General features: G+C 41.0%; 1 protein-coding gene across 3 annotated transcripts in view; it reads left to right on the forward strand.

Moving 5' to 3' along the window:
• The window catches only part of RAPGEF5 (Rap guanine nucleotide exchange factor 5), a 223,964-nt gene that overhangs the window by 52,490 nt on the left and 144,017 nt on the right, over window positions 1–27,457 (forward strand). For all 3 annotated transcript variants that reach the window (XM_074945792.1, XM_074945793.1, XM_074945794.1), the window contains exons 4-7: window positions 1,965–2,086; window positions 3,689–3,857; window positions 13,362–13,428; window positions 22,823–22,871. In XM_074945792.1, coding sequence (XP_074801893.1) covers window positions 1,965–2,086; window positions 3,689–3,857; window positions 13,362–13,428; window positions 22,823–22,871 — 407 coding nt within the window. The remainder of the gene's footprint in view (window positions 1–1,964; window positions 2,087–3,688; window positions 3,858–13,361; window positions 13,429–22,822; window positions 22,872–27,457) is intronic.

The following is a 27,457-nucleotide window of genomic DNA, read 5'->3' on the forward strand; positions in this document are numbered from 1 at the left end:
GTGTTATAGAAGGTGAACAATTTGAATTTAATCTGTATAAGATTTATACAGGGTAAAACGGATTTATTCAGGGTTTGGACCCCATTGGGAATTGGGCATCTGAGTGTCAAGGACAGGAATGCTTCTCTAAGCTGCTTTTAGTTAAGCCTACAGCTGTTAGGGGACGTGGTTCAGACTTGGGTCTGGGTTTGCAGCAGGCTAGCGGGTCTGGCTTAAACCAGGCAGGGCACTGAAGTCCTAAGCTGCCAGGGCAGGAAAGCAGGAGCAGACGTAGTCTTGGCACATCAGGTGGCAGCTCCCAGGGGGTTTCTGTGATCAAACCTGTCACAGGTACCTTCTTTGCATTTTGTCAAATCTGCAGTGACAGTATTCGTAAATCAAACAACATGTGCTGGATCGTCATCCGAGATTGCTATAACATGAAATATGTGGCAGAATGCGGGTAAAACAGAACAGTAGACATACAATTCTACCTCAAGGAGTTCAGTAACAAATTTAATTAACGCGCTATTTTTTTAATGAACCTCATCAGCACGGAAGCACGTCCTCCAGAATGGTGGCTGAAGCATGAAGGGGGATACGAATGTTTAGCATATCTTGCACATAAATACCTTGCAATGCCGGCTAAAAAAGTGCAATGCAAATGCCTGTTCTCGCTTCCAGATGACATTGAAAATAAGAAGCAGGCAGTAGTATCTCCCGTAAATGTAAACAAACTTGTTTGTCATAGTGCTTGGCTGAACAAGAAGTAGGACTGAGTGAACTTGTAGGCTCAAGTTTTACTTTTTTTTTTTTTGAGTGCAGTTATGTAAGAAAAAAAATCTATATTTGTAAGTTAGACTTTCACACTAGAGATTGCACTACAGTACTTGTATGAGGTGAATTGAAATAATTTTTAATCATTTTTACACTGAAAATATTTGTACTAAAAACTAATATAAAGTGAGTACTGTACACTTTGTATTCTGCATTGTAATAGAAATCAATATATTTGAAAATGTAGAAAAACATCCAAAATATTTAATAAATGTCAATTGGTATTCTCTTGTTTAACAGTGCAATTAATTGTGATCAATTTTTTTAATTGCAGTTAATTTTTTTTAGTTAATCGCATGAGTTAATTGCGATGAATTGACAGCCCTAGTTTGTTTACATAGTGATTCTGAGTGTAATTTACAGAATATCTTGACTTTAAATGAAGACTCTCCAACCACATTATGCTGCAGTGCAAGAGTTCTTCCTATTTTCGGTTATGCAAAAATCACAGGTTTCTATTTTAATGCCATTAATTCATGTGTTGTGTTTAAAAACAAAATGCAGATTCTGTTTGTTTTTGTTGAATTTAAAAGTGAGGCTATTGCTTGCTAGTAATGCAGTGACACAAAGTAAATCCTAGTAAAAAGGCTATCCCCAGTCCCAAGTCAGGACCATTTATATAATTCTTAGCTCTACTACTTGCATCTATATTTGAAGCATTTTAAGCTTGAGGCTGAAGGTTCAAATGACTTCAACTGTTAATATGATTTGGGCTGGCTATTCCTATTTTTAACATTGATTTATAAAAAATATTATATATACGTACACAATATAATCTACATAGCTATATCTCACCCAGCCAGTAATGAGATAAAATATAATTTTTAATCGTCATGTGACATCCTTGTCTGTTAAGATGAGCAAACCCTTTGCATTGCAACAATTTACAGATACTTCAGATTGTTTGTGAGGAATAAATACAGTATATTGCATTATGTCCCAATTGGGGTGTGTCTGAGTTACAGGCAGGTATCCATGGACATCAGATGTTCATCATCCCATGAGATAGATAAATACATTTGCATGGCCAGTTAATACCTGCTGCACAATGTTATGCAATACACCTTATGACTGCTTTTATATATAGTCAAACACTAATGTTGTGGAATACAATATGAATTTTAAATAAATGTCCTGCCTTTTTTTAGAAAAAGCTGTGTTGGATCAGAACTGGTAGACTGGCTGTTGGAGCACTGTCCTTTTGTTAAGTGTCGATCTACAGCAGTTGGTGTATGGCAGCTCCTACTGGATATGGGAATTGTGTTATCAGGTTAGTGTTATGGAAACAAGTCCTACCATGGTCAGTAAGGCATTCATACATAGAATGAGATTTATGTTTGCCGGGAGAGAGGAGGAAAAAGAAAAATGTAGATTGATTGATTGATTTTTTGCTTTGTTTTTAATTAAGAAGTCACTTCCTTTAATATTAATTTGGTATAGACTTATCCATGTGATGTTTCACTTAATAAATATAAGATATGAATCAGTTCAGATACAGGTTTCTCTCTTCTGCATTTGGAAATGCAATTGCCTGTTTGCCAGTTTGCAGATCATGTTCATATCTATCTAAACCTATTTTTTTCTTCAAGTGCTTTGCATTATTTTCAAAAAGTCAGCAGTTGCTTTGTCACTATAAATCACTGGTTCATCAGGTGTCTTCTTTAGTAACTAGTGTTTTTTTTTTCTTTTCCATAACTAGAGAATATAGCACAGTACATGAAGAGGTATTTTCAACTCATTGATAACCATGCTGGGCCAAATTCACCCTTCCTTTCTCTGTGTTTCCCCATTGACTGCAGATTAAGCTAGGGCAGAGTTTGTCCCAGAAGTCTGGGACACAGGTGTTGATATTGATATCAGTAGCTACCCTCGGGGATTTTTCCATGGGAAGACAGCTTCACATCGCATCCAGGGCTCCATAGCCAGAGAATCAGTGCACCACCAGCCCATCTTGTCCATACATGCCCCTTCCCTACCCATGACTATTTGGGTCTGTACTAGTGAATTGTCCCCACTCCTTTCAAAGTACAGAGGAATTTGGAAACCTTGTGCTTATGTAACCTACTGGTAAATATATGTGTTAAAGGTTCCCTTTGGTGCCGGATCTGCTAAGGATATTACAGTGCAAGCTAGGAAGCCTTGACTCGTTAGCTGTAGCAGCTCATTCTTTTGGCTGTGGAGGTCTGGGTTCATTCCCTGGTGTGTCAGCTAAGAATCATCATGCTATCACATTCTCCTGCAGGAAGAGCATTATGGTGCTGAGAGCCCTGTGCCCTCACCCTTGCTGGCAGAAGTGACATAATACGGGACAGAATCTAGCCTGACATCTTTTTAAAAGGGATGAATTTATAATATGTGCATTGTGAAGGGAGAATGTATATTTAAAGTATATGATCCCTTTGGTAACTTTAAGATTTTTCTTTTTTTCCAATATTTTCCTTCCTGTTTTCATGTATCCTGTTCTTCCTCATGATCTTACTATACTGTAGAAAGGCATTCAGCAGAAGAAATGAGCTAGAGGCTAATGAAAAACAATGCTCATGAATTTGCTGGGTGAAAGACCTCTCTCTGACAGCTATGTCCCTTAAAGGCAGAGCTCTCTGTGTTCCTGAAGTATCCACACTCCATTGCCTTAAACTCTGGGAACCTGGATGTTCCATTCATTCTGAGATTTTTCCTTTTGCTGTATCACTTGGCTGAAATTAACTAAAGCCAGACTGTATCTGATTGCTTCAAAGTTCAGTTTTAATCATTTTGTCCTTGATGGCTGTCAAACTAAGCATTGAGTTAGTACTGAATATGTATATATGGTTATGAGTAAAGTTGGTAGAAGAAACTTTAAAAGGTATTTCATTTTATTTTTTTCTAACAGTGGACAGACAACTCTATTTTCAAGACACTCATGTTTTCTACCAGTTCTCAGCTGATGAATGTACTTACCTTTTCTGTGAATTCGAAAGAGATGAAGGATGGCAAAATGGTGTAAAACTCTTACTGCAGCTAGTGCCTCTTACTTCACCCAGGGCTGCTATATGCAATCTGTAAGTACCTCCTCTTTGTAACTTTTGCTGAATGTAAATGTCTGGATTATAATGACAGACTATATACAAAATTATATATACATGTAACAGCTTCCATTTGAGGGTTATTTCTTGTATCAATAGGTTTGCTAAACTGAGCATTTAGAAAGTCACTGTGGTCAAATGTGTAGGATGCCAGTGGAAGTCAGGAGGCCTGGGTTCTAGTCCCAGTTCTGGCACTAACTTGTTCTGAGGCCGTGGGCAAGTCACTTCACTTTTTCTGTGCTTCTGTTTTCATCCTCACCCTTTGCCTGTCTTGTCTATTTAGAGTGTAAGAGCTGTAGGGAGCAGAGACCGAGTTTGTGCAGTCCGTAGCACAATGAGGCCTCAATCCTGACATTTTTATTACAAGTAAATATTATTATTTATAGATAAGACTATAAGATTTGGGCAGGTCACGGGCAATAATTCACAGAAGTTTGTGACCTGTCTCTGACTTTTATTTCAAAATAACTATGACAAAATGGGGCGGAAGGAGAGTCCAGCATCCACTGCTGCAGGGGCTCCAGGGTTTACCCCACCCACGGTGTTTGAGAGCAGGGGGTCCCCCCTGCTGCTGGCAGAAGCTTGGAGCTGTGGGGTCTGCTCATGGCAGCTGGGAGCTGCAGGGTCCCGCTCGCCTCCTGCACCAGCGGCTTAGGGCTACGGGGGAGGGGCCCGCTGCACATGGCGGCTGGAAGTTGCAGGAGGGCCCCGTTGGCTGACTGCTCCGGCCCTGCTGCCCCGGGGTTGAAGTGAAAATGTCATGGAGGTCTCTGGAAGTCTTAGCCTTAGCCTGATAGTTATAACTATCCTCTTCGCTGTTAAAGAGAAACTCTTTTCTGTAACTTCTTTCCTTCCTTCCTTAGATTTTAAGAGGATCTTCACTAAAGCAAATTTCTAACAGAAAATACTAGAAATGAGCATAAAGGGCCCATATGAACAGGACCAAACTTTCAAACTTATGTCCCTATATTTGAGCATCTAAATCTACCGTATATTTAGGCATTAAAATAAATGGCCTGACTTTTAGAGGCACTGTGAGCACCTCTACTTCTCATTGGCCTCAGCGGGACTTCCATCTTGATTTCAATGGAAGCTGTGGTCCTAAGTACTTCTGAAAATCAGGCCATTTATTCATGGTTCACCTGAAGGTTCTCAGTCAAAAGGATACACCAGAAAGTTCTGATTCATAGGCTGTGTGAAGGATGATGGGAAGGGATATGATTAGATAACATGTAGGATCTAGCTAAGGAGGCATTCCATTCGCTTGAACATTGCTAGAAAAGGCCAGTATTTTATAGTCTGCAGTTCTAGTATTAACTGTCATTTCTAGTGCAGGCAGTTACCCATCTATATTAATGTACATCTCCAGCTTTTTCCTGCTCACATTCGTAGAATGTGGTTTTCTTTTGGGAACCTGGTCACTGAAGACTTTTACTCATGCGGCTTTGCCTGTCATACTGAGTTTTCTGAAGGAAAAGAGTTTTGAATCATGATGGTGTTCTCCAGAATATGATATTAAATACAAAGTAGGTTCCTCCAATTTCAAAATTCTCAATGCTTCGTGTGAGTAATAGACTTCTGCTAAAATCTAATTGTAAAAAGAATAACATGCCATGCAGTACGATGGTCACTGATTATCCTAGATAAACCCCAAAGTCACGTCTTGCTTCTTGCTTTGATGAAAAACAATTCTAAAAACAATACTGTAGACTGAGATCTTTGAAAGCCTTTATCTGTATGTGCTATATCCTTTTTAAATAAATGCTTCCAACTTGCTCAAGTTGACTGACTAAACCAGCGTTTCTCAAATGCTGCCACCAGGGGCTTTTCTTGTGGTCACAGCCTCCTGGGTGATGATTGGGAGCGAGGGGAGGCAAAGCAGCGACCTCTCCCCTGGGGCTGCCAGCAGGGATTGGGTGCTGCCCACTCTAGAGCCACAAACGCTAGAGGAACAAGCAGCCGGTGTGAGTTCCTCACCTTCCAGAGGGTGGTGGGGCTTGGGCTTCTGGCTTGAGCCCTGGGTGGCAGCCAGTGGGCCCTAACCCCGCCCACCCCCCCAGCATTGCCCCTGGTCCCCACTGCCTTCTCGGACCCTGAGCTCCAGCCGTGGGCTTCAGCCATGCAGCAGTGGGCTCTGTGTACTGGCTGCAGGGCTTTGGGCTCTGGCCATGGGGCCATAGGATCCAGTTGCTGGGCTTTGGCCACATGCTCCATCCCCCTACTGTGTTGTGATGGGCACTGGGCTTTGGGCTTCAGCCCCTGCCCCCAGTCGTGTGGTGGCGGGAACTGGCCCCAAGCTCAGCTCCCCTCCATCCACCCAGCTCCCGATGCCTCCTCTGGCCCTCATCCATCTCTCCTAGCCTCCGCTGCCTCCCACGATGTCCCCCAGCTGCATAGCCCCAGGCTTGCCCCAATGTGTCCTCCAGCCCCAGGCTTTGGCCATGTGGCTGCAGGGCTCTGGCCCTGGATCCCGGGGTCCGGCCCTGGGCTTACCCCTCCGCCCCATCACCCCGGTCCCCACTGCCTCCTCTGGTCCCTCACCCCCCCGATCTATCCCCCCAGATCCCCGCTGCCTCTCCCAGCCACCCGTCCAGGGCTTAATTTGTCCATTGGCTTGCCAGGGCTGAGTAAGTCTGCTGTGAAAAGTGATATTTGTATGTTTTTTAATATCACTTTTCATTGCCTTCCAGCTAGCTAGTCTGCTGCTGTGGAAAGTGATAATAACAAACATACAAATATCACTTTTCACAGAAGCAGACTTACTACTAGCAAGTCTTAAAACAAACAAACAAACAAAAACAAACAGCCCCAAAACCAGGCAACTGAAAAAACAAAAGAAACAACAAAAAAAGACAAGAACATGCAAAGCACCTTATTCGTGTTTCTGTTCTAAGTCCAGTAAAGAATAGTGATACCTGTACATTATTTTTTATTGAGTCTGGAAAAATAAACCCCCACATAAATAAATTACAATAATTTGGGTATGTATAGGACCCTACCAAATTTACGGTCCATTTTGGTCAACTTCACGGTCATAGGATTTTAAAAATCGTAAATTTAATGATTTCAGCTATTTAAATCTGAAATTTCACAATGCTGTAATTGTGGGGGTCTTGACCCAAAAAAGGAGTTGGGGCGAGGGGTTGCAAGGTTATTATAGGGGGAGATGTTGTACTACTACCTTACTTCTGTGCTGCTGCTGGTGGCGGCCCTGCCTTCAGAGCTGGGCAGCTGGAGAGCGGCGGCTGCTGGCCAGGAGCCCAGCTCTGAAGGCATAGCCGCCACCAGCAGCGCAGGAGTAAGGAGAGTATGATATAGTATTGCCACCCTTGCTTCTGCTGCTGGGGCACTGTGCAGAAGTAAGGGCGGCAATTCCACGACTCCCTCCCCTAAAATAACCTTGTGACCCGCCCCCCCCCCCCCCCGCAAGCTCCCTTTTAGGTCAGGACCCCCAATTTGAGAAATGCTGGTCTATCCCGTGAAATCTGTGTAGTATAGGGTAAAAGCACACAAAAAACTAGATTTCACGTGGAGGAGACCAGATTTCACGGTCCGTGATGCATTATTCATGTCTGCGAATTTGGTAGGGCCCTATATAATGTGCATATTTATTTGTTTTTCCTGAAGCTAATTAAGTATTTTAGGAAACATTTTAGGAAAAATTGGCATACAACAAATGACAATTGTTGAGCCCTGGGTGGCAGCCAGTGGGCCCTAACCCCCCCCACCTCCCCGCATTGCCCCTGGTCCCCACTGCCTCCTCGGACCCTGAGCTCCAGCCTTGGGCTTCAGCCATGCAGCGGTGGGCTCTGTCCACCGGGAACCCCTGGACTAAACGGAGCTTACTAAAGAGAATGAGGGATGAATGGGAGTAGGGCAGAGAACAGAGAAGTATGAAGAGAGATGGGGAGGATAAATCAACACTTTCTCCTTCCCTTGCTTCATTTGTTTTGTTGTTCATACTAATTTTGGTATTCCACATCCTATTTGTTTCAAAGATTGAGTGGGGCTACAGCACTAAATTAATCTCTGATGTAATTCAGTTGATTGATAGCTTTGCACCAGGAATGATTTGTTCTACAAAACTTAGGGATGGGCTACTATTCTACGTATTATTGTGTTCACTCATGCAGACTTGAACTATATGTTAATTCCACAGAAAAAAAAGACATTAAAATAAAATGAATGGCCGGAGTTTTTGGAGTCCTTACCCATCCATATGAGCACTTATGCAGATAAAAGAATGGCACGTTGTCATAGCTTAACAGCAATGTTAGATGTGCAGTCGAGGTTGGTGATCCAAGAAGTTGCTTCGGGTGAGACACAACTACCACCAGGATATGATCGTGTGGGGCACTGGTTGACAAGGTGTTCCATTGTTTGAAGTCTGTTTCCACAAACAGGTGTCAGTTTTCATTTGTGGAGCAAGTAGGCACATCTGTCACGTGGATGTTATTCATAATGGACCGTATTTTCTGTGGGAGTGAAAAACCTTTGGGTTCTTCATTTGGACCCTTGATGAGGTCTTCATTCAGGACATTGACATGCTTCCACCTTGCTTGCTGTTAATCTCCAGGGGAACACCCCAAGTCTTCAAACACTTAAACTGCAATCCAAAACGGTTTTCTGGATTTAAATTGGAGTCTTCTATATTATTTAGGTCTTCATGTATTGGGAGATCCTTGTATTCTCAAATATGATGGGACTCCCAAAGGATTCTCATGTCATGATGAATTTGGGGGGGGAGGATGTGCACTAATATTGGAAACCACAGTTGTGTGACACTGATTTTTACTATGCCTATAATGATCCACATAATGGTGTTGAGAGTTGCCAAGTGATGTGTGGAAACTGTGTGTTCAGATGGGTGAACAGCATTCTGTGGCAGAGTAATGAAGAGGTTTGTAAAGTTTGTGGCCAGTGAAGAGTTCTGTGAAGTCTTTGCATCAGCTCCCACAGGTTGTTCCTGCCAGTTTCTGGATGAAATGTACATGTGTTTTTATTTTGTCCTGGATATTTTTCAGGTGCTGGTGATATGTGAGGGTTTGATCTAATGTCACACAAAGATATTTCATGGTGGGATCATTTCTTATCAGCTGGACACAGAAATCCACATGCAGTTCTGCTGTAGCCCTTCAATTGTTTAGATGAAACGCTAATGCAGTCTGAGTGGAGTTTGGTTTTAGCCGCCAATATAAGAAATATTCTTCACTGGTTTTAAGGTCCATGGTTAGGATTTGTTCTATTGTAGGTCAATCCCTTGCCTGTGTAGTCCGAGCAATGTCATCAGCATAGATAAATTTCTGTGGTGGTGTATGATGAAGGGTGCTGGTATATATATTAAACAGGATTAGTGTTAGGACTGATCTATTTGGCAGGCCATCATTGAGCCTGCTGACCTGGTCACCAAGGAATCTACGACAGGTCAGAACTTCTCAGAAGAATTTTATCATTGCATTGCATGGGATAATTTTGCTGGCTTTCAGAAGACCATTCCTCCATATGGTGTTGTAAGTGGCAGATAAGTCTAAGAAAGCTGCCCCAGTCCAGAGTTTTCATTGGAATCTCACTTGTGTGTAGTGTTAAGGCTAATACTTGGTTGGTGCAGCTGCACCTGGTCGGAAACCCGCTTGTTCGTTTGGTAACATTGTTTCTGCAAGCAGCAGGATCCTCGCCAATATTATTCTCTCTGTAAGCTTGTACAGCATGTGAAGGAGTGATCTGAGCCAATATGATGGTTTCTTGGGTTTGGGGATGACAGTTACCATAGCTTGGTGCCAGATCCTCAGAATGAACCACAAGGAATGTATTTTATTAATGTTGTCACCATTCATGTACTATAAACAGCAGCGCACCCTTCCAAAGGTGCAGTGAAGTGGATGAAGTAGTTAGCTACCAAGATAATTTAGCTGTGAACTGAAGTGTTCAACCCATGCCTGCAAATTTTAACTATTATCCTATCCTGTAATTGCATCAGTAGAAATTATTATCGACGTTATGTTGGTGTAAGTGAGACTAGAATTTGGCCCTTAATCTGTAGTACTGTGTATCATAAGTATACTTTTAGGTGAACTTGTCATATAAAGGATTGTGCATGGTTTTTTTACCATACAGAGTACACAGTACTATGAGATGCTATAAATGTATACCTACAAGTGTAGGAGAAAACCCTGTATTGTCTGAAAAAAGTGATCATGTGATAAAGCACGGTAGTGTAATACAAATGCACATGGGGAAAACTCACTTCAAATTTAATTCATTTTGATCTTGACTTTTGAATTCTTAGCTGGGCAGACTTGACATTTTTGCTTAGTTTTGTGTATGGAATTTCTTAGATTCCCCCCCCCCCCCCCGAGGAAAAAAGATGGCAGGAATTTTTAAAAGGAACTTAATTCTCCAGAATTTTAAAGCTCTGCTGGCTTAAAACCAAAACACACATCCTGTCCTGTACAGGTTTAGGATGTGAGGAGTCAGCCCCTGTCCTAAATACCTTAGGAAATTTGCAGTAGAGCAGCTCTCCTGCAAACCTTATGAGCTGCCGAGCTTCTAAGGTGTATCGGAGTAGAGCTCCCTTGTGTGCATCAGGAAGTCCTTCCTCAGTCCTTTCTCACCTTTCTAGATGCTGAGGTGATAGTTTAACTTCATATTTTACCATATTCATTTTTAAGGAAATTAAGGCTCCTCTGCGCTCTTAATTTATATGTGCAGGTGTCCTCAGATGGTTTTCCCCACTGTAACCCTATGGCACTCCAGAAACATGCAGGAGGGAGAAACCCTTTCCTACACCCCTGAGCAGCTCTGCACCAGAGACCTTGCCATAGCTTTGGGCACATTGCAAGCATGCACAGGAGCCTTCTCTCAACTCTGTAACAGCTCTCAGGGTCCATGCTGGCAGAGCCCTGGCTTTAACCCCTTCTTCCAAGGTCAGCAGTATTTGAACTGTTCAGACACTTTTTTTAAAAAATAACATTTTTCCCTCCTCTCTCATGGAACTTAAAAATGTCTCAACCATTTTTGCACATTTTCATAAAGAAAGAAAATGACACTAAATTTGCGTTGGAGGCAGAGGTAGAGAGGGTCTTATCTTTTTTTTTTTTTCTCTCCTCCACCTCCCCACTCCTTATCATCCTTCCTCCCTAGTCACTTTCTGATAATTCAGAAAGAACCAAATTTCTGATTTCATACTATTCTGTATTTGGAAAGCAATTGTTTTAAGCTTGGAAAGCTGGGAAAATCTTTTATTTAGTTTATCCATTAGTTATTAATGATTCACAAGTGTGTGAGGAATGTATTCAGGTATACCTTTGGGGTATTGTTTAAAACAGGAGATGGACTAAAATGGAAATAGCTGGTACTCCTTGATACTTTTGGTTTGTAAATTATATCTACAGCCATATCTGCTGGTTGAGGCTGCCATGTTTTGGCATCACTTCTAGAAAAACCCCTCCTCCTGGAGTCATACTTCAGATAGGCCAAGTATTTAGGGGAACACTGGCTCTCAGAAGTGCCAGAAGTGTTCTGTATTTAAAAACATCACATTTTGACTCCATTTCAAATTTGTTCTTCCATTCTGGCTGCTAGTAACGTTTGTAGAAAATTAAATACCGTTGTTGTTGGACTTCGAATGGCAGCTTTCGGGACCATTTTAAAAATTGTGATTTCAAATGCAGATTACCATTTTAGTTTGTACATGCTTGCCTCAAAATAAATTCATTTGTAAGAAAACATAAAATGTTTTAATTAGAAAAATATTCTGACCCTAGATGCATCAACCACAATGTGCCATTTGCATATACGAGACATGTTGCTTCCTTAAACACATCAAAGCATAAGAGCAATTAAATTATTTACCCTAAGACCGAATATTCCATTAATACCTGGGATCTGTATTTATTACACCAGCTGCAGTTTAGTATAACTGCGTAGTTTACAGGCACACCATGCTTCAGTTGAAGAGAATGGAAAATAAATATCTTAAGGGTTTTTTATTCCTGTGTGAATAATCCCACCAGATTGATTTCTATCTTTCTCAATTTCCAGTAAGGCTTCTATGAGATTCAATAAATATTTCAGTGAGAGACCTTACATAGCATAAAAGAAAAGTACAATTATTTGGACCTTCAGTTGGCACACACAGTAACCCTTCTGCTTAAAAGGAAATGCAATTAAATGTATGGGCAGAGTAAATACTTTTCTGTGTGTACCAAACAAATCTGTTTTTGTGTTTTGGTTTAGCAGTTATTTTTGGAAATAGAAGAACACAAACAATCCCTGCAAACGAATAATATAACTACACATATGCTATTGTACAATAGAATCTAATACAGTGTACAATGGCACAAACCTGGCACTAATTAAAAATGTATAAATGAACTAAGAACAAGACATTTTATTTTTTTTTATTTTTGTTTTTTTGCCTAATTTTAACCAGTTAGAACAGCGTGGATTGGAAAGTTTAATTCAGACTTTATTGGATTTGGGTAGGAAAATGATGAAAAAGAGGAGAAAAAAATTCCAGTTAAAAGGAGAGTGAAAATGGAGTTAAAGGCACTATGGTGAGTGCTTTAGAGAACTGATAGACCAGGCAAAATGAAAAACAACTCTGGAGAGATTGAAAAAGGAGTGTAGAGAGGAGTAAAATACTAATGAAAAAATCAAGGGGATAGCCCTGCCCTTCACTCTTCACTGCACCCATTGGGAAGTGTGGAAGTTTTGCCTAATCCTGGACCTTTGGATTGTGGCTGGCCTCTGATAGGGCCCTACGGACTGGGGGAAAGGATCTGTACACTCTCTTCTCTTTTCCACTGCTCATTTTCTAGCTCCTGTTTATCATCTGAATTGCTGTAACGTAACCTCTTCCATACTTGTTAAATCACTGCAATCTGAATGCCATTCCCATTCACTGCTGACTTGGAGTGTCTAATAATAATTCTTTTAGCTTTCATTAAATATCAGTGCTTCATGTGTCAATGATTTCTGGAATCCTCTGTCTTTATATCTGTGAATCCACAGCTCTATAAAAGACAGCCCTTCACATTTTTAACAAAGCATATTGTTTGACAGCTGGAATAGTCCAACAGTTCTTCCTATATAGAAAATGATGATGGAATACACTTGTAGTGGATCAAAATACACATTTGAATGCGCAACTGAGATAAGGAAGTCCTCCTTTTCCACTTACTTGGCTAGAATATAACTCTTATCTCATATTTTGATCTGAAGAGCAGTCCTTCAACATTTTACATGATTTTTGTCAAAAGAAAACTTGACAACCAATGAGAAAGGGTTTACTCTGGTGCTACTGATACAGTTATTGTCATTTTCACGTTATGCTCTTCATTTTGATGCAAAAAACTCAAAAAAGCCCTTTTTATTTCAGTGACGTGTTGTGATCCTTTGCCACCTTGCTTTCCAGGAATGAAGAGCTCTCCAAAGAAAATCACAAAATAAGGATAACTTTTATTTATTTGTATTTTTAAGGCCTGGTCAAAAAATAGAAGACACAGCAGAGACTAATGCTGAAATTCTTGCCCGCCTCACATCTGCGGTAAGATTATCACATCAAAGTTTGTACTGATCCCATTTGAAATATTATTAAGTTGTGGATCCTTTCAAATGAAAACAGTGTCTGAGTGGGACAAATGGCCATAATGGAAATTACAATTTTATCTCTTAAGGAAGTCATGGGCAGGAGGAGGTGTATTGGTGTGTTAGTTTCACTGGTCAGAGCAATTGTTTTCTCACTTACACTTAGGGCATGTCTTCACTATGGAGCCAAATTGGCTCTGCTGCAATCAATGCAGCGGCAGCGATTTAGCGGGTCTGGTGAAGATGTGCTACATCAATGGGAGAGCGCTTTCCTGTCAATTTCTGTTCTCCATCTCCTTCCGAAGAGTAAGGTAAATCAGCGGAAAAGTGTCTTCTGTTGACACAGTGTGGTGTAGACACTGTGGTAAGTGGTTCTAGCTACGTCTACTTCAGTTACATTATTCACGTAACTGAAGTAGCGTAACTTAGATCAGTTTATCATGGCAGTGTAGACAAGGCCTATGTGTAAAAGAGAGAGGAATTTGGCCAGATGTTTCTCTTATTGTGAGACTGGATGTCCCTCAGGGTTGACCTCAGAAAGTTGCATCAAAGTAAGATTACAGCTTGCCCTGTCTATGCTAGGATTTTGTGTCTTAGCTATCTTGTTGTAAAACACATTATTTATTTTTTTCCTGGTGCAGCCAGGAACTTGGTAGGTTAGATTGAGCTAACTACCTCAAATTAACATCACACCTTTAAATCATAATGTAGACAGCCTGGGGCACGGACTCAGTGCCAGGTATAGCAGGCAGCATGGGAGAAAGTGCATTAATCCACATTTCCCTGCCTGCATCTTAGTTTCTCCATTCACCTGCTACAACCCCTGCTCCTCGTTCAGTCTCTTCATGCACGACCCCAGACTCCCTGGCACAACTCCTCAACCTTCCCCTGCTCCTCTTCAAGCTGTCTCCTGCTTCTTATGTTCCCTTGTCTCCTCATAGTTTCTTGTCCAGCCCACTAGCTGTAGAGTCCAAGACGTGGCCACTTCCCTGAGGCAACATGACTTGAGTATTATTGAAAACAGTTGAAGGTGGCAGTCTTCCACATGCAAAGTCTGCATGTACAGTGACCATCTTGGCTGAGGGCATATTGGGGAGGGAGGGATAGCTCAGTGATTTGAGCATGGGCCTGCTAAACCCAGGGTTGAGAGTTCAATCCTTGAGGGGGCCATTTAGGGATCTGGGGCAACTATGGAGGATTGGTCCTGCTTTGAGCAGGGGGTTGGACTAGATGACCTCCTGAGGTCCCTTCCAACCCTGATACTCTATGATTCTATGAAAGAAATGAAAGATGGAGGCCATTTTGAAAAAGGGAAATTTCATGAGTTTTGAAGTCCAGGATTCTGAGATGGTATGAGACTTTAAAAAAAGCAAAACAAAAAGCTCCCATAGCTCTCTGAAGGTTCATGATTAGAGCCAGAATAAGGCACCCTAGTCTCATGCCCAGGCTCCTAGGTCCTGGAGCCATGTAATTACAGCAGACTCTCAGTCTTCAGTGAAAAGAAAAAAGGTTTCTAGCCCTTATGGCTGAGAAGAAAAACTTGAAAAAGTGAACCAAATATAGGCCATTCAGTGACATCAGTCTCAGTATGTGGAGAGCCGGAAATGACAGCTGGGAAAAAACTGCCCCACGCATTTCAACAGGGTGTTAATTCAAAGACCCGCTGTGGGGTCCCACCAACACCACCCCAGCAGAAGACTGTGTATGTGGCAGGAGGAGAAGATGCAACAGAACTGATCCAGCCATGCAGATACATTCCAACAGCTGGGATAAGGATTGAGGGCCCCTCCTACTAGCACCCCTGCACTCTAGGGAGGGGATAGCTGACCCTTTTTACTGACCCTGCTGCTTCCAAGGGTATGGACCTCTACTGCCACTTCTGGATGTTGCCGCTCTGGGAAGCGGGGAGTTCTATGGCTATGCTACACCAAGTGGGGAAGTACAGGGGTGGAGCTACAGGAGACACACTATGACATGGGGCCCATGGCCTCAGATTGCCTGAATCCAGCCCTACTTTGCAATACAATTGCACAAGTTGGTAACATCACATTCACATCCTTTTTTCCCTTACCCTTATCCCCCAGTGTCTGCTAGTATAATTCATCATGTTTTACCTAAACAGACTGTAAATACTACAGGACAAGCACAGCGATCTATTTGCCCATAGAGCACCTTAACACTTATGGGGATGAATACACCAGAAATAATAATCTATATGTGCTACAAAGATGAAATTTTCAAAAGTACCTATGTGATTTTGGAATAAAGGTAGCACTGATTTTCATTTGGATTTGTGCTCCTAAACAATTCAGAAGCTTTTGGAAATCCTACCCTTAAAGTCAGCAGAAAGCTCAAGTTGCCATAGAACTGTAGGACATTGCAATACTACCATTCCTGCTGACTCTCACAAGCTCTTTATTTTAACTTTTAGTTAAGCAAAGTCAGTTTTTAGTTACCCAAAATCAGCCTTGGCCCTCACAGGACATTTAAAAAAAAAAAAAAAAAAGGCGCACGCACACGCAGACTGATCCAATACAGACAAAGGAAAGGCAAACTCCTCCAACAGGTATGTTACTGAGCAGATCAAACTGGGGATAAGGATTTGTCTGAGTCCACATTTCCATTAGGAATGAGTGACAGATCATTATTTCATGTCATGCTGAGATTACATACAAAATATTTTTTTGCTTCTTCGGTGGTATCTTACAGGTTGTTTTGAGCTTGGATGTCACTGACAGTAATGAGGTGTCTGTTCTGGAGGTTTATTAGGTCTAAGCAAAGTTTTGTTTCTGCTACTGATGTAAATGATGGCTTTTATTTCTTGTGTCTTGCCTAGAACATGGTGGTTTGTGTGCTGTCTACATTTTGGGTCCCTGGTCTGTTTTATTAGTGTTATTGCCTCTTGCCTCTTCCCCTCCCTGGTCCAACACCCAAATGCCTTGCCCACTCATGCACTTGGTTGGTTTGAACCTGCCATGGAACTTTTCCATATATTTGGGTTGCACTGCTGAATGCACTCTTCTGTGATTTCCCCCCACCCCCCCGCACCCCGTGGTATTCGGTATTTTTTTCATGTAGAAAGAGTCTGTATGCAAAATAGCTTCTGACTCGCATTCAAACTGTATCTTCTGGCAGTTGGTTTATTGGCTCTCTGCTTATGTTATGACCTATTACTAAGGCTATTATTGCTACAGGTTTTCCCCCCAACTAGAGCTTAATGAACTTTGCTCATCTGGTTTAGTATTTCAGTGAGATTTCATTTTTAAAATATCCAACAGAATACCTTCCTCATCTTTCTATTCCACTCATTGGTGTACTCAGAGAATGCGAGGTTTCAGAGTAGCAGCCATGTTAGGCTGTATCCGCAAAAAGAACAGGAGTACTTGTGGCACCTTAGAGACTAACATATTTATTAGAGCATAAGCTTTCGTGGGAGACATTTCTCCCCCTTCCAAGGAATATCCCCAGAACAGGGGGAGGATGGGGCCAGAGAGGGGGAGTGCCCAGAGCCAGGAGCGGTGGAAGCGACTTAAAAGTGGGGGACCACAGAAGTTAGAGTTAAAGTGAGAAAGATAGGGGAGATGTAGGCAGGAGTACAGCTGAGCAGAGCCTTAAGGTGAGAAGATGCAGCAATCCTCAACTTAATATCTTCTTTGTGGTTCTCTTGTATTTGATGCCACTATGACTGTGGCCATACTTCATGTGATGGTGGTTTCAATGTACATGTCACCCTATGTACCATTCCATATTCCGGGAACATGGTGTATGACATACTCACCCTTCATGAATCACTTATATTCCATAAAAATATTAGTGTGACGTTTTCATTAAAAATAGTTAAAATTCAGTAAAAATGGTTTCACTGTTACCTGGTTTGTGGTTCAGGAGAAAGGGTGATAAGTGCCCATGTCTCAAAATGCTCAATGGTGACAAGGTGTCATCAAGGCAGTTTCTTTGAATTTAGGTCTGGAAATTCAGAATCTGAAAAAAAAACCACATGCGTGCACACGCACACCACTAGCTGTGTGGACACTAAACAAGGTATTGCCAAAAACTTGCTTTTCTCTACTGGATTAAGACCAGAAGCAAGCCAGCAACCCCCTGGAAGTGCTGCATGAAAAAAATGTACATATCTAGATTTAAAAAATAATAATTCTCTAGCCTCAACTGAGCCTTTTACGTCTTCTAAATGGCCTGATCCTATCAGGTGCTGAGGCCCTTCAGTTTCCACGGAAGTCAAGTGGACTTGAGGGTGCTGAGAACCTCTCGGGACTTGTCCCATAGTCCCTAGACTTTGTGTTCATTGGGCATATTATACATGCTATTTCAGTTTAAATGTGTTTGACATTTCTGAGGGGTACCCAATTCCCGTGCTCCATTTCACTGAATGAAATCTCTGGATAACATTCATTCACCCAATACACATGGGCAAGCTATTATCTTACTTCTGCATAAACAGCTTCAGGCAAAATTGGTATTTGCATGTCTTGTTGGGGAGACTAATCTGGGCTTAATTTAAAATGCATGTTTCAAGCAGTAGCTGTGCCTATAAATTACCATAAGAAATTGAGCTACTGAATATATAATTTGTGTCAAGTTTGCCACTACAAACCAAACATGCTATCTAAATGGTATCCTATGTTGGAAAACAATGCGGATGTAAAAAAAAAAAAATTATGTAGATTAGAGGCTCGCTTATCCTCCTGTATGTCTAAAGAGTCTAAAAAGACCATTCTTTTGAACATTTTACTTTGTTATTGCACCCACTGCGGTTTTTGGTGCTACATGGAAGAGCAGGAGCCTAAGTGGCTGTAGTTAAGAAGGTAGTGCCTACATAAATTTCTATTGAACTAAAAATAAATATCAGGTATATATGTGGGATCTTCTAGATTTAGTGAAGGACAGACTTGGGGAATCTCAAACAAAAAGAGACAGTGCACTTAAACAGTCAGAACTATGAGCATTTTTAAAAATTATTTATCTATTGGACTTATGCTACCACCTCTACATCTTTTTCAAAAGTTTTTGAAATAGTCTTCTCTGTGTTAATGTTTTGAATGTGAGTTTAAACTGTAAGAAAGGCTGACTGTCCTCTCAGAATCTGAAAATGAGAATTTGCATGAAATGTTCTCTCTCAGGTTATCCTAGGCAACAAGGCACAAAAACTCAAAAGTTTAATTTGTACTTTAAAAATACAAAGTATATCCAATGTATGCTCTCTGACTGTGCTGTTTGGTGACTTCTCAAAGAATGAGGAAACTGTGCTTCACAGATATACTATATAAACATCCTAATGCTCTGCTTCATCACAAAACCTCTAAGAGCAGGTGGTGTAAGATCTTTGCAATATAAACACATATCAGACTTCCCACAGTGCTCTGGTTTGAACAGTCAGTGAAAGGACACAGTAAAGAAGCTTCTTTTTGGGAGCCGAATGGGACGTGTAAACAGTATTAGATGCCTTGGAATGTTTCTCAAAACTCAAAGATAATTAGCATATTATGCTTAAATTCATGACTAAATAGGTTACACAATGTAAATGTATCCATTCAGGCACTTTAACTGCCTGCATGTCAGTAGGTTTATATAGACTTCGGCTTGGCAACATTGGTAGTAGCTCATTTTAACTGATAATACGAGCAAATGATTTGATAGACTAGATTCATTTGTTTTGACAGACTCTGCTTCATCCATCACAGAACAGAGCAATACCATGTTTTGGGAGTGGGGAAGAGTGAGACTAGCACTCTGAGGCCTGGTCTACACTAGAAAATTAGGTCAGTTTAACCAGGTCCATCAGGGGTGTGAAAAAGCCACACCACTAAGTGGTGTAGATGAGCTGACTTGTACCCCTGTGTAGGCAGCGTTAGGTCAACAGACAAATTCTTCTAGTGGCACTTTTCTGGGGGGTGGATTACCTACCTAGGATTATGCAGTTAGTGTCTACACTGAAGCACAGATGTGCCACTGTAGTGTTTTAAGTGTAGACAAGCCTTAAGAGTTAGTTTCATGTCTTTTACAAAGGTCTCTGCTCTTAGAGTGGGTTTTTTTTTGTTTGTTTGTTTTTTAAAGTAACCATTCTGCTGGAAACAAAATCATTTGCAGTTGTTTCCTGCAGTTCCACCAAACTTGGCATTCTTAACCATAGCTATCTCTATTATCTCCTACAGCCCCCTTAACCATTGTTTAAAACAAATGTGCATTTCCCTAACTAATCAGTTCCAGAGTGGCTGAGTCATCAAGAGAAGGCAAATTGTACTGTAATTCTGAGAAAGCAAAAACTTCCAAAAGAAACAATACCTGGTAATGAAAGCCAATAGGGAGCAAGGAGGGAACAAGCCAAGAAAGGAAGCTAAATTGCAGTTAAGAAAAACATTCTATGATAGCGAAGATTTTATAAAAATTTATATAATTAGAATTTTGCCATTAGTGAGCTTTAGTTTGTAGGCCCATGCTGTGTCTGAACTATTTACCTGCTGGTAATTATTGTGTTTTATTCAGTCTGTGGCATAGGTGAGAGTCTTTATTTGCATTTCCAATAGCGTTAAGGGTATGTCTTGCATCTTTAATTCTCTAAGATATACAAGACATCAGGTAGCTGCTAGACAGGTGAAGAAATTGTATCTTTCAATGGCCCCCAACTCTATAATTTTTACCCTGTAAATGACCGGCACTGCAACACCATTTTCTGTCTTTTGAGTGTACAGATTCTGCCAGTCACTCATCATTCAGTTCCGTTTTTGACTAGAAACAGGTGCTGTTCTATGCATGGCAAGGCAGCTTGTACCCTATTAATGTATGACTAACAAAATTACCTCTCTGATTGCCCAAAAGCATTTACTGGCCTAGAAACAGTTTTAGTGACTCTTAGACCCAGCTACAAGTATTAACTCATACAAAATATTATTCTTCTGTCCTGTTCCTGCTCAGGAGGATTGTATATTCACAGTTTTGTTCCCAGTGTTGTGCTCTGTACATTACAGAGAATATTCATATATTTCTTGTTTAGCTTGAATCCTTTGTGGGCTTTTGGTTAGACGAAGGCCAATGAGATGTGTTCAGTTGTGAAGGTGCTGCCCAAGCCACAACGTCCAAGCTGCTATTTTTAGTGCACTAGCTCAAGCTCCACTCGCATGAGTCTGTCTACTGATCAAGAAAGGACCATTAAAAGAGATTCATGAGCTGCATGGTGCTAATTATGTAATAAATTTAAGGTATAACACATGTAAAGTTCTCCATAGGGTGGAGGCAGAGGCTGCTAGCGAAGTAACTGAAACTGTGTGTGCTGGAGAACAGGCCAGAGTGTTTCCTGATTCTGTTCCAGCTCTTCTTTGAGTAGAGGAATTCATCTGTAGACATTAACCTAACGAGTGAAGAATTCTGGTTGGAACTTGGCTTGGCTTTTCCCTATTAGGCCAAGAATATCTTATGGAAGACATGTATTTCTCTATGGCAGTAGGGGGCAAGTTATTATTTTGTGGATGAGCAGGATGAGAAGAAGGGATAATTTTCAGAATCTCTGGAAGTGCAATTGAGTATTCTTCGTTTGTCTACAGTTAAAAGGTCTTTTTTTATACTTTCCCCTTACTGTGACAATCACTGCTCCAAGCTGTGGAGCAATAAAGAGTCAATGGGACTACTCACATACTTAAAGTTACGCACATAGTTTAAATATTTTGATGGAGCATGAGTCAGATTGCTCAGCACCTTTAGGATCAAGTTCTTAAGCTCAATATTAATTTCTGTTTCATTGAGTGGGTATGCTCAAACTTGTGCTTTTTATTATTTATGAAATAATCATTCACTGTTTATCTTCTGGTCTGAGGGAGGGCAAAAGGAATCTTACTGAGAATAGTGGTAATAGAGCTGGTTTAAATTTTTCAAACTTTTTTTCAGATGGGAACCTTTTGCAAATAAATGGTTTTTTCTAAAGTTTCAGGTTGGTTCCCCCCCCCCCAAAAAACAAACAAACAAACAAACAAACAAAAAACTGGACAACGGAAAATTTAGTTGGTGTTTTGCCTTTTGGGTTTTCCTTCCCCCCTTCTCTGTAGGGAAGAGTTGACAAACTGTGCAGGTTACAAGAGCATTATTATGTTTATATTGGATTGTTATATATGCTTTTGAATTAATTTTATATCTTCAATGCTTTCTAAAAGAGAGTCATCTTAGAAGTAATAAATCTGTGTTTTGGGTTTGGGGATCAATAAAAAGGATATAGGTAGATTTTCCTCTTTTGTGTTTCATTTGGGAGGATGAGGAGAAACTGGTGGGTTTGTAGATGGAGTGGGAAATATTGCAGATTTTTCTTCCTCCAGAAATAATATTTTCCTGCAGGAAGCTGTAAAATAATTAACTCAATAATGAATTAAACTTCACTAGTGCCTTCCATCAGTGGATTTCAAAGCATGTTAGCTTTACAAACATTGCCAATGAATTAACTTAAGCCTCACAACATCCTGTGAAGTAGATCAATATTTCTGGCCTCATTTTATAGATGGGGAAACTGAGGCAAAAATAAATTCGGATTTGCCCTGGGTTATCCAGGAAGGGTGTGGTGGAGTCAGGAATGGAACTCTGATCTCCTGATTTGTAGACCAGTGTCTTCATTGCAAGACCATCCCTGTTCTTCAGTAAGAAATAAGAGCTGACAGACTAAATGGAATGAGGTAAAAATGTGTAAATACTGGAGGAGATGATCATGATTTAGATGGTGTGGTGTGCTTTGCACTGGTGTATTTCTCCTGTATGAGGGTAGAAAGAAAGAAAATACCACCCTATAATATTAATTACCATTAGAGCTTTGGTCTTAAAACAATCTTTTTTGAGGTGAAGAGCTGATTGAGTTGGTGATATGAAGAGATGTTACTGAGTAAATAAATACATAGCATATGCTTGCAAAACCTCAGCCCAACTCCAGCACAGAGAACTCACCTTAGCCCCTGGAGTCACAAAGCAAACACGGAGTTGCAGTGCAATCACAGAGGGAAAAACAAACGTTTGACTGAGAGGCGAGGAAGCCTTAGGTACATACATGAGAAGAAGTTTGTAGAGAAAATAAATCAAATGCCACAGTCAACAGAATGGCTTAATCTCTACGGAATATGCAAAATTTACATGAAACTAAAATCACAAAAAAGTCACAGCATTCCCAGTTGAAAGAAAAATAGGATTGCTGGAAAACATGGGTCAGGTTTTAAAACCAAACAGAAGAAACAAATTAGTGAAACATCTGTATTATTCTATATGCAATGAATATCTGGAAGATTATTAATTTGCTGTATCTTGCCGATACCGCATTTTTCTGTTTAATTATATATTTCTAACCATCATCTCTTTTTCTCATGTGTTAGGTACAGAAAGAACTAGCTGCTGTCATTGCTTTGAAAGCAAGAAAGTCAGGTGAGTACAGACAATTGGTCCTTAGTGGGGCTTTGTAACATTGTGCTCCTCTGTCATTTATTAAAGTATTTGATTCTTCATTGTTGACTTATTAAAATGTAGGTTGTATTAGAAAGCAAGAAATACAAAATCTCATTCCCCATTAAAGGACTGTGTGGTGGAAGAGCCTCTTGTATCAACACTATATAATTACCGTGGTGTTCCCGCCATCTGGTATCCCACCTGATAAAGTGTAAAGGCAGAATAGTTGCTGAGAGTGTGAACTGTTTGGGGCTGCTTTAGTTAAGCACAGTTCAAGTCCTCTGTTTGCTTATATTTATATGTAATAATGTTTATTTGTTTATTACAAATGCACAGTTCTTGATTTTGAATGTTGTGATATTTCTGTTAACAAGATCGTGGATTACAAATTTCTTTGTGTATTTTCCCTATTACTGCCAACTTTGTTTAGGCCCCCCCTTTTTTTTTTTAAATGATTTGCTATGTCCTTGTTTGCTGGGTATATTTTGCTGCTTCTATCCACCTCCTTTCAGGTGATATAAAGTGACAGCAAAAATGCCACCAAGAGCATGTTGCCTTAGGACTTGTCTATACTACACTGATGTAGTGCAACCCACACTCTAGGGATTTTACCATTTAAAAAAATTCATACCCCTAAATAGGGTTGCCAACTTTCTAATGGCACAAAACCGAATTCTCCTGCCCCTTCCCTGCCCCTTCTGAGGCCCCACCCCCACTCACTCCATTTCCCCTCCCTCTGTCGCTCGCTCTCCCCCACCCTCACTCACTTTCACTGGCGTGGGACATGGGTTTGGGGTGCAGGAGAGGGCTCCAGGCTGGGGCAGAGGGTTGAGGTGTGTGTGTGTGGGGGGGGGGCGGAAGGGGCAAGGGCTCCGGGTGGGGCCAGAAATGAGGGGCTCAGGAGAGGGCACCAGGCGGGGGCAGGGGTGAGGACTTTGGCTGGTGGTGTGGGCTCTGGGTTAGGGCTGGGGACGAAGGGTTGGGGTGAAGGAGGGGGCTCTGATCTGGGGCAGGGTGTTGGGGTGTGTGTGGGGGGTGGGCTCTAGGGTGGGGTTGGGGATAAGGGGGTTGGGGTGCAGAAGGGGGCTCAGGGATGGGGCAAGGTGTTGGGAGTGTGCAGGTTCTGGGAGGGAGTTTGGGTGTGGGAGGGGACTCCGGGCTGGGGCAGGAGGTTCGGGGTGTGGGGAAGCAGCCCCCAGGTCTCTGCAGTCCCATGGCGCATGGGTGGCCAGGGAGGCTCTGTGTGCTGCCCTCGCACCCACAGGCACCACCCCCCAGCTCCCATTGGTTGCGGTTCCCGACCAATGGGATCTGGCATTCGGGGCGACGGCAGTGTGCGGAGCCTCCCTGACTGCCCATGCGCCTAGGGCTGCAAGGACCTGGCGGCTGCTTCCGGGAGTTGCTCGGAGCTAGGGCAGGCAGGGAGCCTGTCTTAGCCCTGGGCCCCTGCTGCACTGCCAACTGGACTTTTAACAGCCTGGTTGACGGTACCTTTTTGACCGAGTCCCTTTTCCCGGGCATTCCATTCAAACCGGATGTCTGGCAACCTTATCCCTAAATGAAATAGTAATACTGGTAGAATTTTCAAGGGTAGGCGAGGCCTTTCTAATGCATTATTTTAAGAATTTGGTATGGCAGCTCAAATTTGCAAAAAGCTACTCCTGTGGTCAGTTTAACTAGTGCATGCTTGTTTTTGTTTTTAAAGAGTAACATTGCTATTTGCATTTCTTAATGCGTTATGTTGGAGTAGTGTATGGAGAGGTATTGCAGGGTCAGGCATTATTGTAAGGTGTAAATTAAGTTAACATTCTTATTGTTTTAGGGGAAGAGTGAATTAGGATAGCTGTTTACTCTTATTTACTTTATTGCTGATGGTTAAGGTCACAGCCATTAGCTCTAGTCTTGACTCTTAGTTTATATTGATAAGCTTTATTGCTTTCTCAGTGTGTCTTGCCTGATAAAGCTCAGAGTATTCCGGAGAGAGAGCTTACAGTATGTTAAGATCTGAAAGCCCCACATCTTTCCATCGTATAGTTTTCTAACCTTGTTCAAAATACCATGTTTACAGGAAATAAACCACCAACTGTCAGACAAAGAAGATTTGTGTGCAGATTCTCTTTTGGCATAAAACCAGTGGAGTTGGCTCCTGCATTAATTATCCTCACTCCCATCCTGATGTAGGTGGCATGTTGATGTGAGACAGGGCTTATCCGTAGGGGGAGCATGTGCCACTAATGTAAGGGAGAGCAGCCCCGTGGCTACTCTACTGCAAATCAGGGCTGGTGCAGTATTGCTTCCTTATGTACTGACTGGAACTTGAACACATGAAGGAATCTGCTTCTCTTTGTAGAGATCTGTTTAAAAGATTCTTACGGATTTGAACCCCTCAAGACACGGATGTTTTGCAGAAGCCCATGTGTTGATTGTATTTTTTATTGCAGTATCCCTAAACATTTCCTCTTGAGCTTTGGTTAGCACTTCTGTTTAGGGCAAAAAATGGGTATTTTGCTTGATTAAAGGACTGTGGAATTTGGCCCTGAGTGATTTTAATTTGTGGAAGTGCCCACACAGTGGTTTAATTATGCTGGCAAAACTGGCTGATTTGTACTCTGATGTTGTTTTTCTATGATACTGATAGCAATAATCACTTGGTCACATTGTCTGCTTTTATACAGCACTCTTTGTGCAAACATTGTAGCCTGCTTTACAAAAAGGTAAATAATATTTGCTGTGCTTGGGCAGGGGGAATATTAACTCTGGGTGCCTAGAGGAAATGTGTGTATTTATCAGAACTCCACTCTTTTTCCGGTTGTGTTTTGTTTTGTTTTGTTTTGTTTTAAAAATTAAATAAGATTTGGCCGTGGTACATGCTCATGGTAGAAGAGGTTTCATCAACATATGAAAAGAGGTAATTATGACTATTTCGTATCTTCTACCCAGAAAATATAAGATAGTAATTAGGACTATTTCATATCTTATATCCATGGTGGAAAGAGGCACCATGTTCTTGTCAATACCGGACCATACTTGATGGGGAATGTGTGTTACCAGTAAATAAATAAATCTGTTAGGGCGTTGAGAAGAGGATTATGGTCTTCCAGGAAATTACTCGAGGAAAGGGACAAAACTAGGGGGCAATTCACAAATGGTAGAAGCAAAAATGGAAAACCCAAACAAAAAACACCACTCCTTTCAAAGCAGGAGAAAGAAAATGAGAGAGACATTTATTGTGACATTCATTTCAATATATGTATGTTGCTCAGATATCCTTGTGATTGACATGGTACAAGAAGATAGATATTTTGGAATTCTGCACACACAGTGTTTTAAGCCAGTATCTTTGAAACCAAAAAAGGAAGACTAAATTTCACCACTCGTAGCAACTGAATATCTCAGCAGCATTGCAGTGCCCAGACACCATTGTTACAGTTTTATTTGATTAGATTAAAACTCATTGTAAAGGTGCCTTGCAAGGGAAAAAAATGGGTTTGTGCTCTTCTTTGTGGTATATAAAGCATTCATGAAAATTGCTGCTGTTCCTGTCTATTAACCTTAGAAATAGATAGATGAATTAAGTCTTGTTTTCCTTGGAGAGACTGGAGTCTTCTTAGGGAATCAGGTAAAAGAGGCAGAACCTTTCTCAGCCTTAAATTACAGGAATGTTGGTGTTTTGAATTATTAATTTATTTAGAATATTGTTTGTTGCTGGTAGCTCCCATAATGTGCTGTTTTCCAAAAATTGAAGAAAACAGTCTCTTAACTGAATAGTTTTTAAGAGAATTTTCATTTGTCATAAGAACATAATGGTGTTATGTAAATAATCTGTAATATGTAATTTTTGTATTTACTTGTTAAACACTGATTGTAAGGTCAGCATTGTATAGGACACAAAAATCATCAATTTCAAGTAGATTTTCACCTATCTAAATTTCAGAATGAGGTAGAGGATATTGGCCAAAATCGGTGACCAAAGATCAATGCATAGAATATGGAAAACTTCAGTGTATGTGCTTAGGCTTGAAACACTTTAAATTCCTTTTGAATTTATACTCTTGCAAGCCACGGTACATTAAAAGCTGAAGACAGATGCAAAACCTGCAGTGTGAAATTAACCTGGTTCATTTTGGCTTTTTTATGTAGCTGAAAGTCTGTGAGGATTGAAAAAATTTATTCCACTTTATGGAACAAAATAGCAATGACATACGGTAAGTATGGTGTACTTATTGCCCTGTGGAGAAAACTGGAAAAGTTTGAACAGATGAGAAAAGGTTAAACTTGTGACCTTGATATCTATAAAACCTTACTGCCTTTTGTGTTTTTTTTTTTTTAAGGAGTCTTTTCAGTGCACTGACTTATATATTCTTTAGTCAGGACCTTATTTCACTCCACCTTTCAATTCCTTCAGATGTTCAGTTCTTAAATAAAAGGGTCAAATTTAGAAGTGTGTGTGGGATAAGACAGGATTCTCATAAAAATGTTCGCTTCAGGTAACATTCAGCACCATTTCAAAACAATGACTTAGGAGTGCCCCACCTTAGGTAGGTACTGGTAGTGTCATCTTAAGC

The sequence above is a fragment of the Natator depressus genome, chromosome 2 (assembly GCF_965152275.1).
Source record: "Natator depressus isolate rNatDep1 chromosome 2, rNatDep2.hap1, whole genome shotgun sequence".
Lineage (NCBI taxonomy): Eukaryota > Metazoa > Chordata > Testudines > Cheloniidae > Natator > Natator depressus.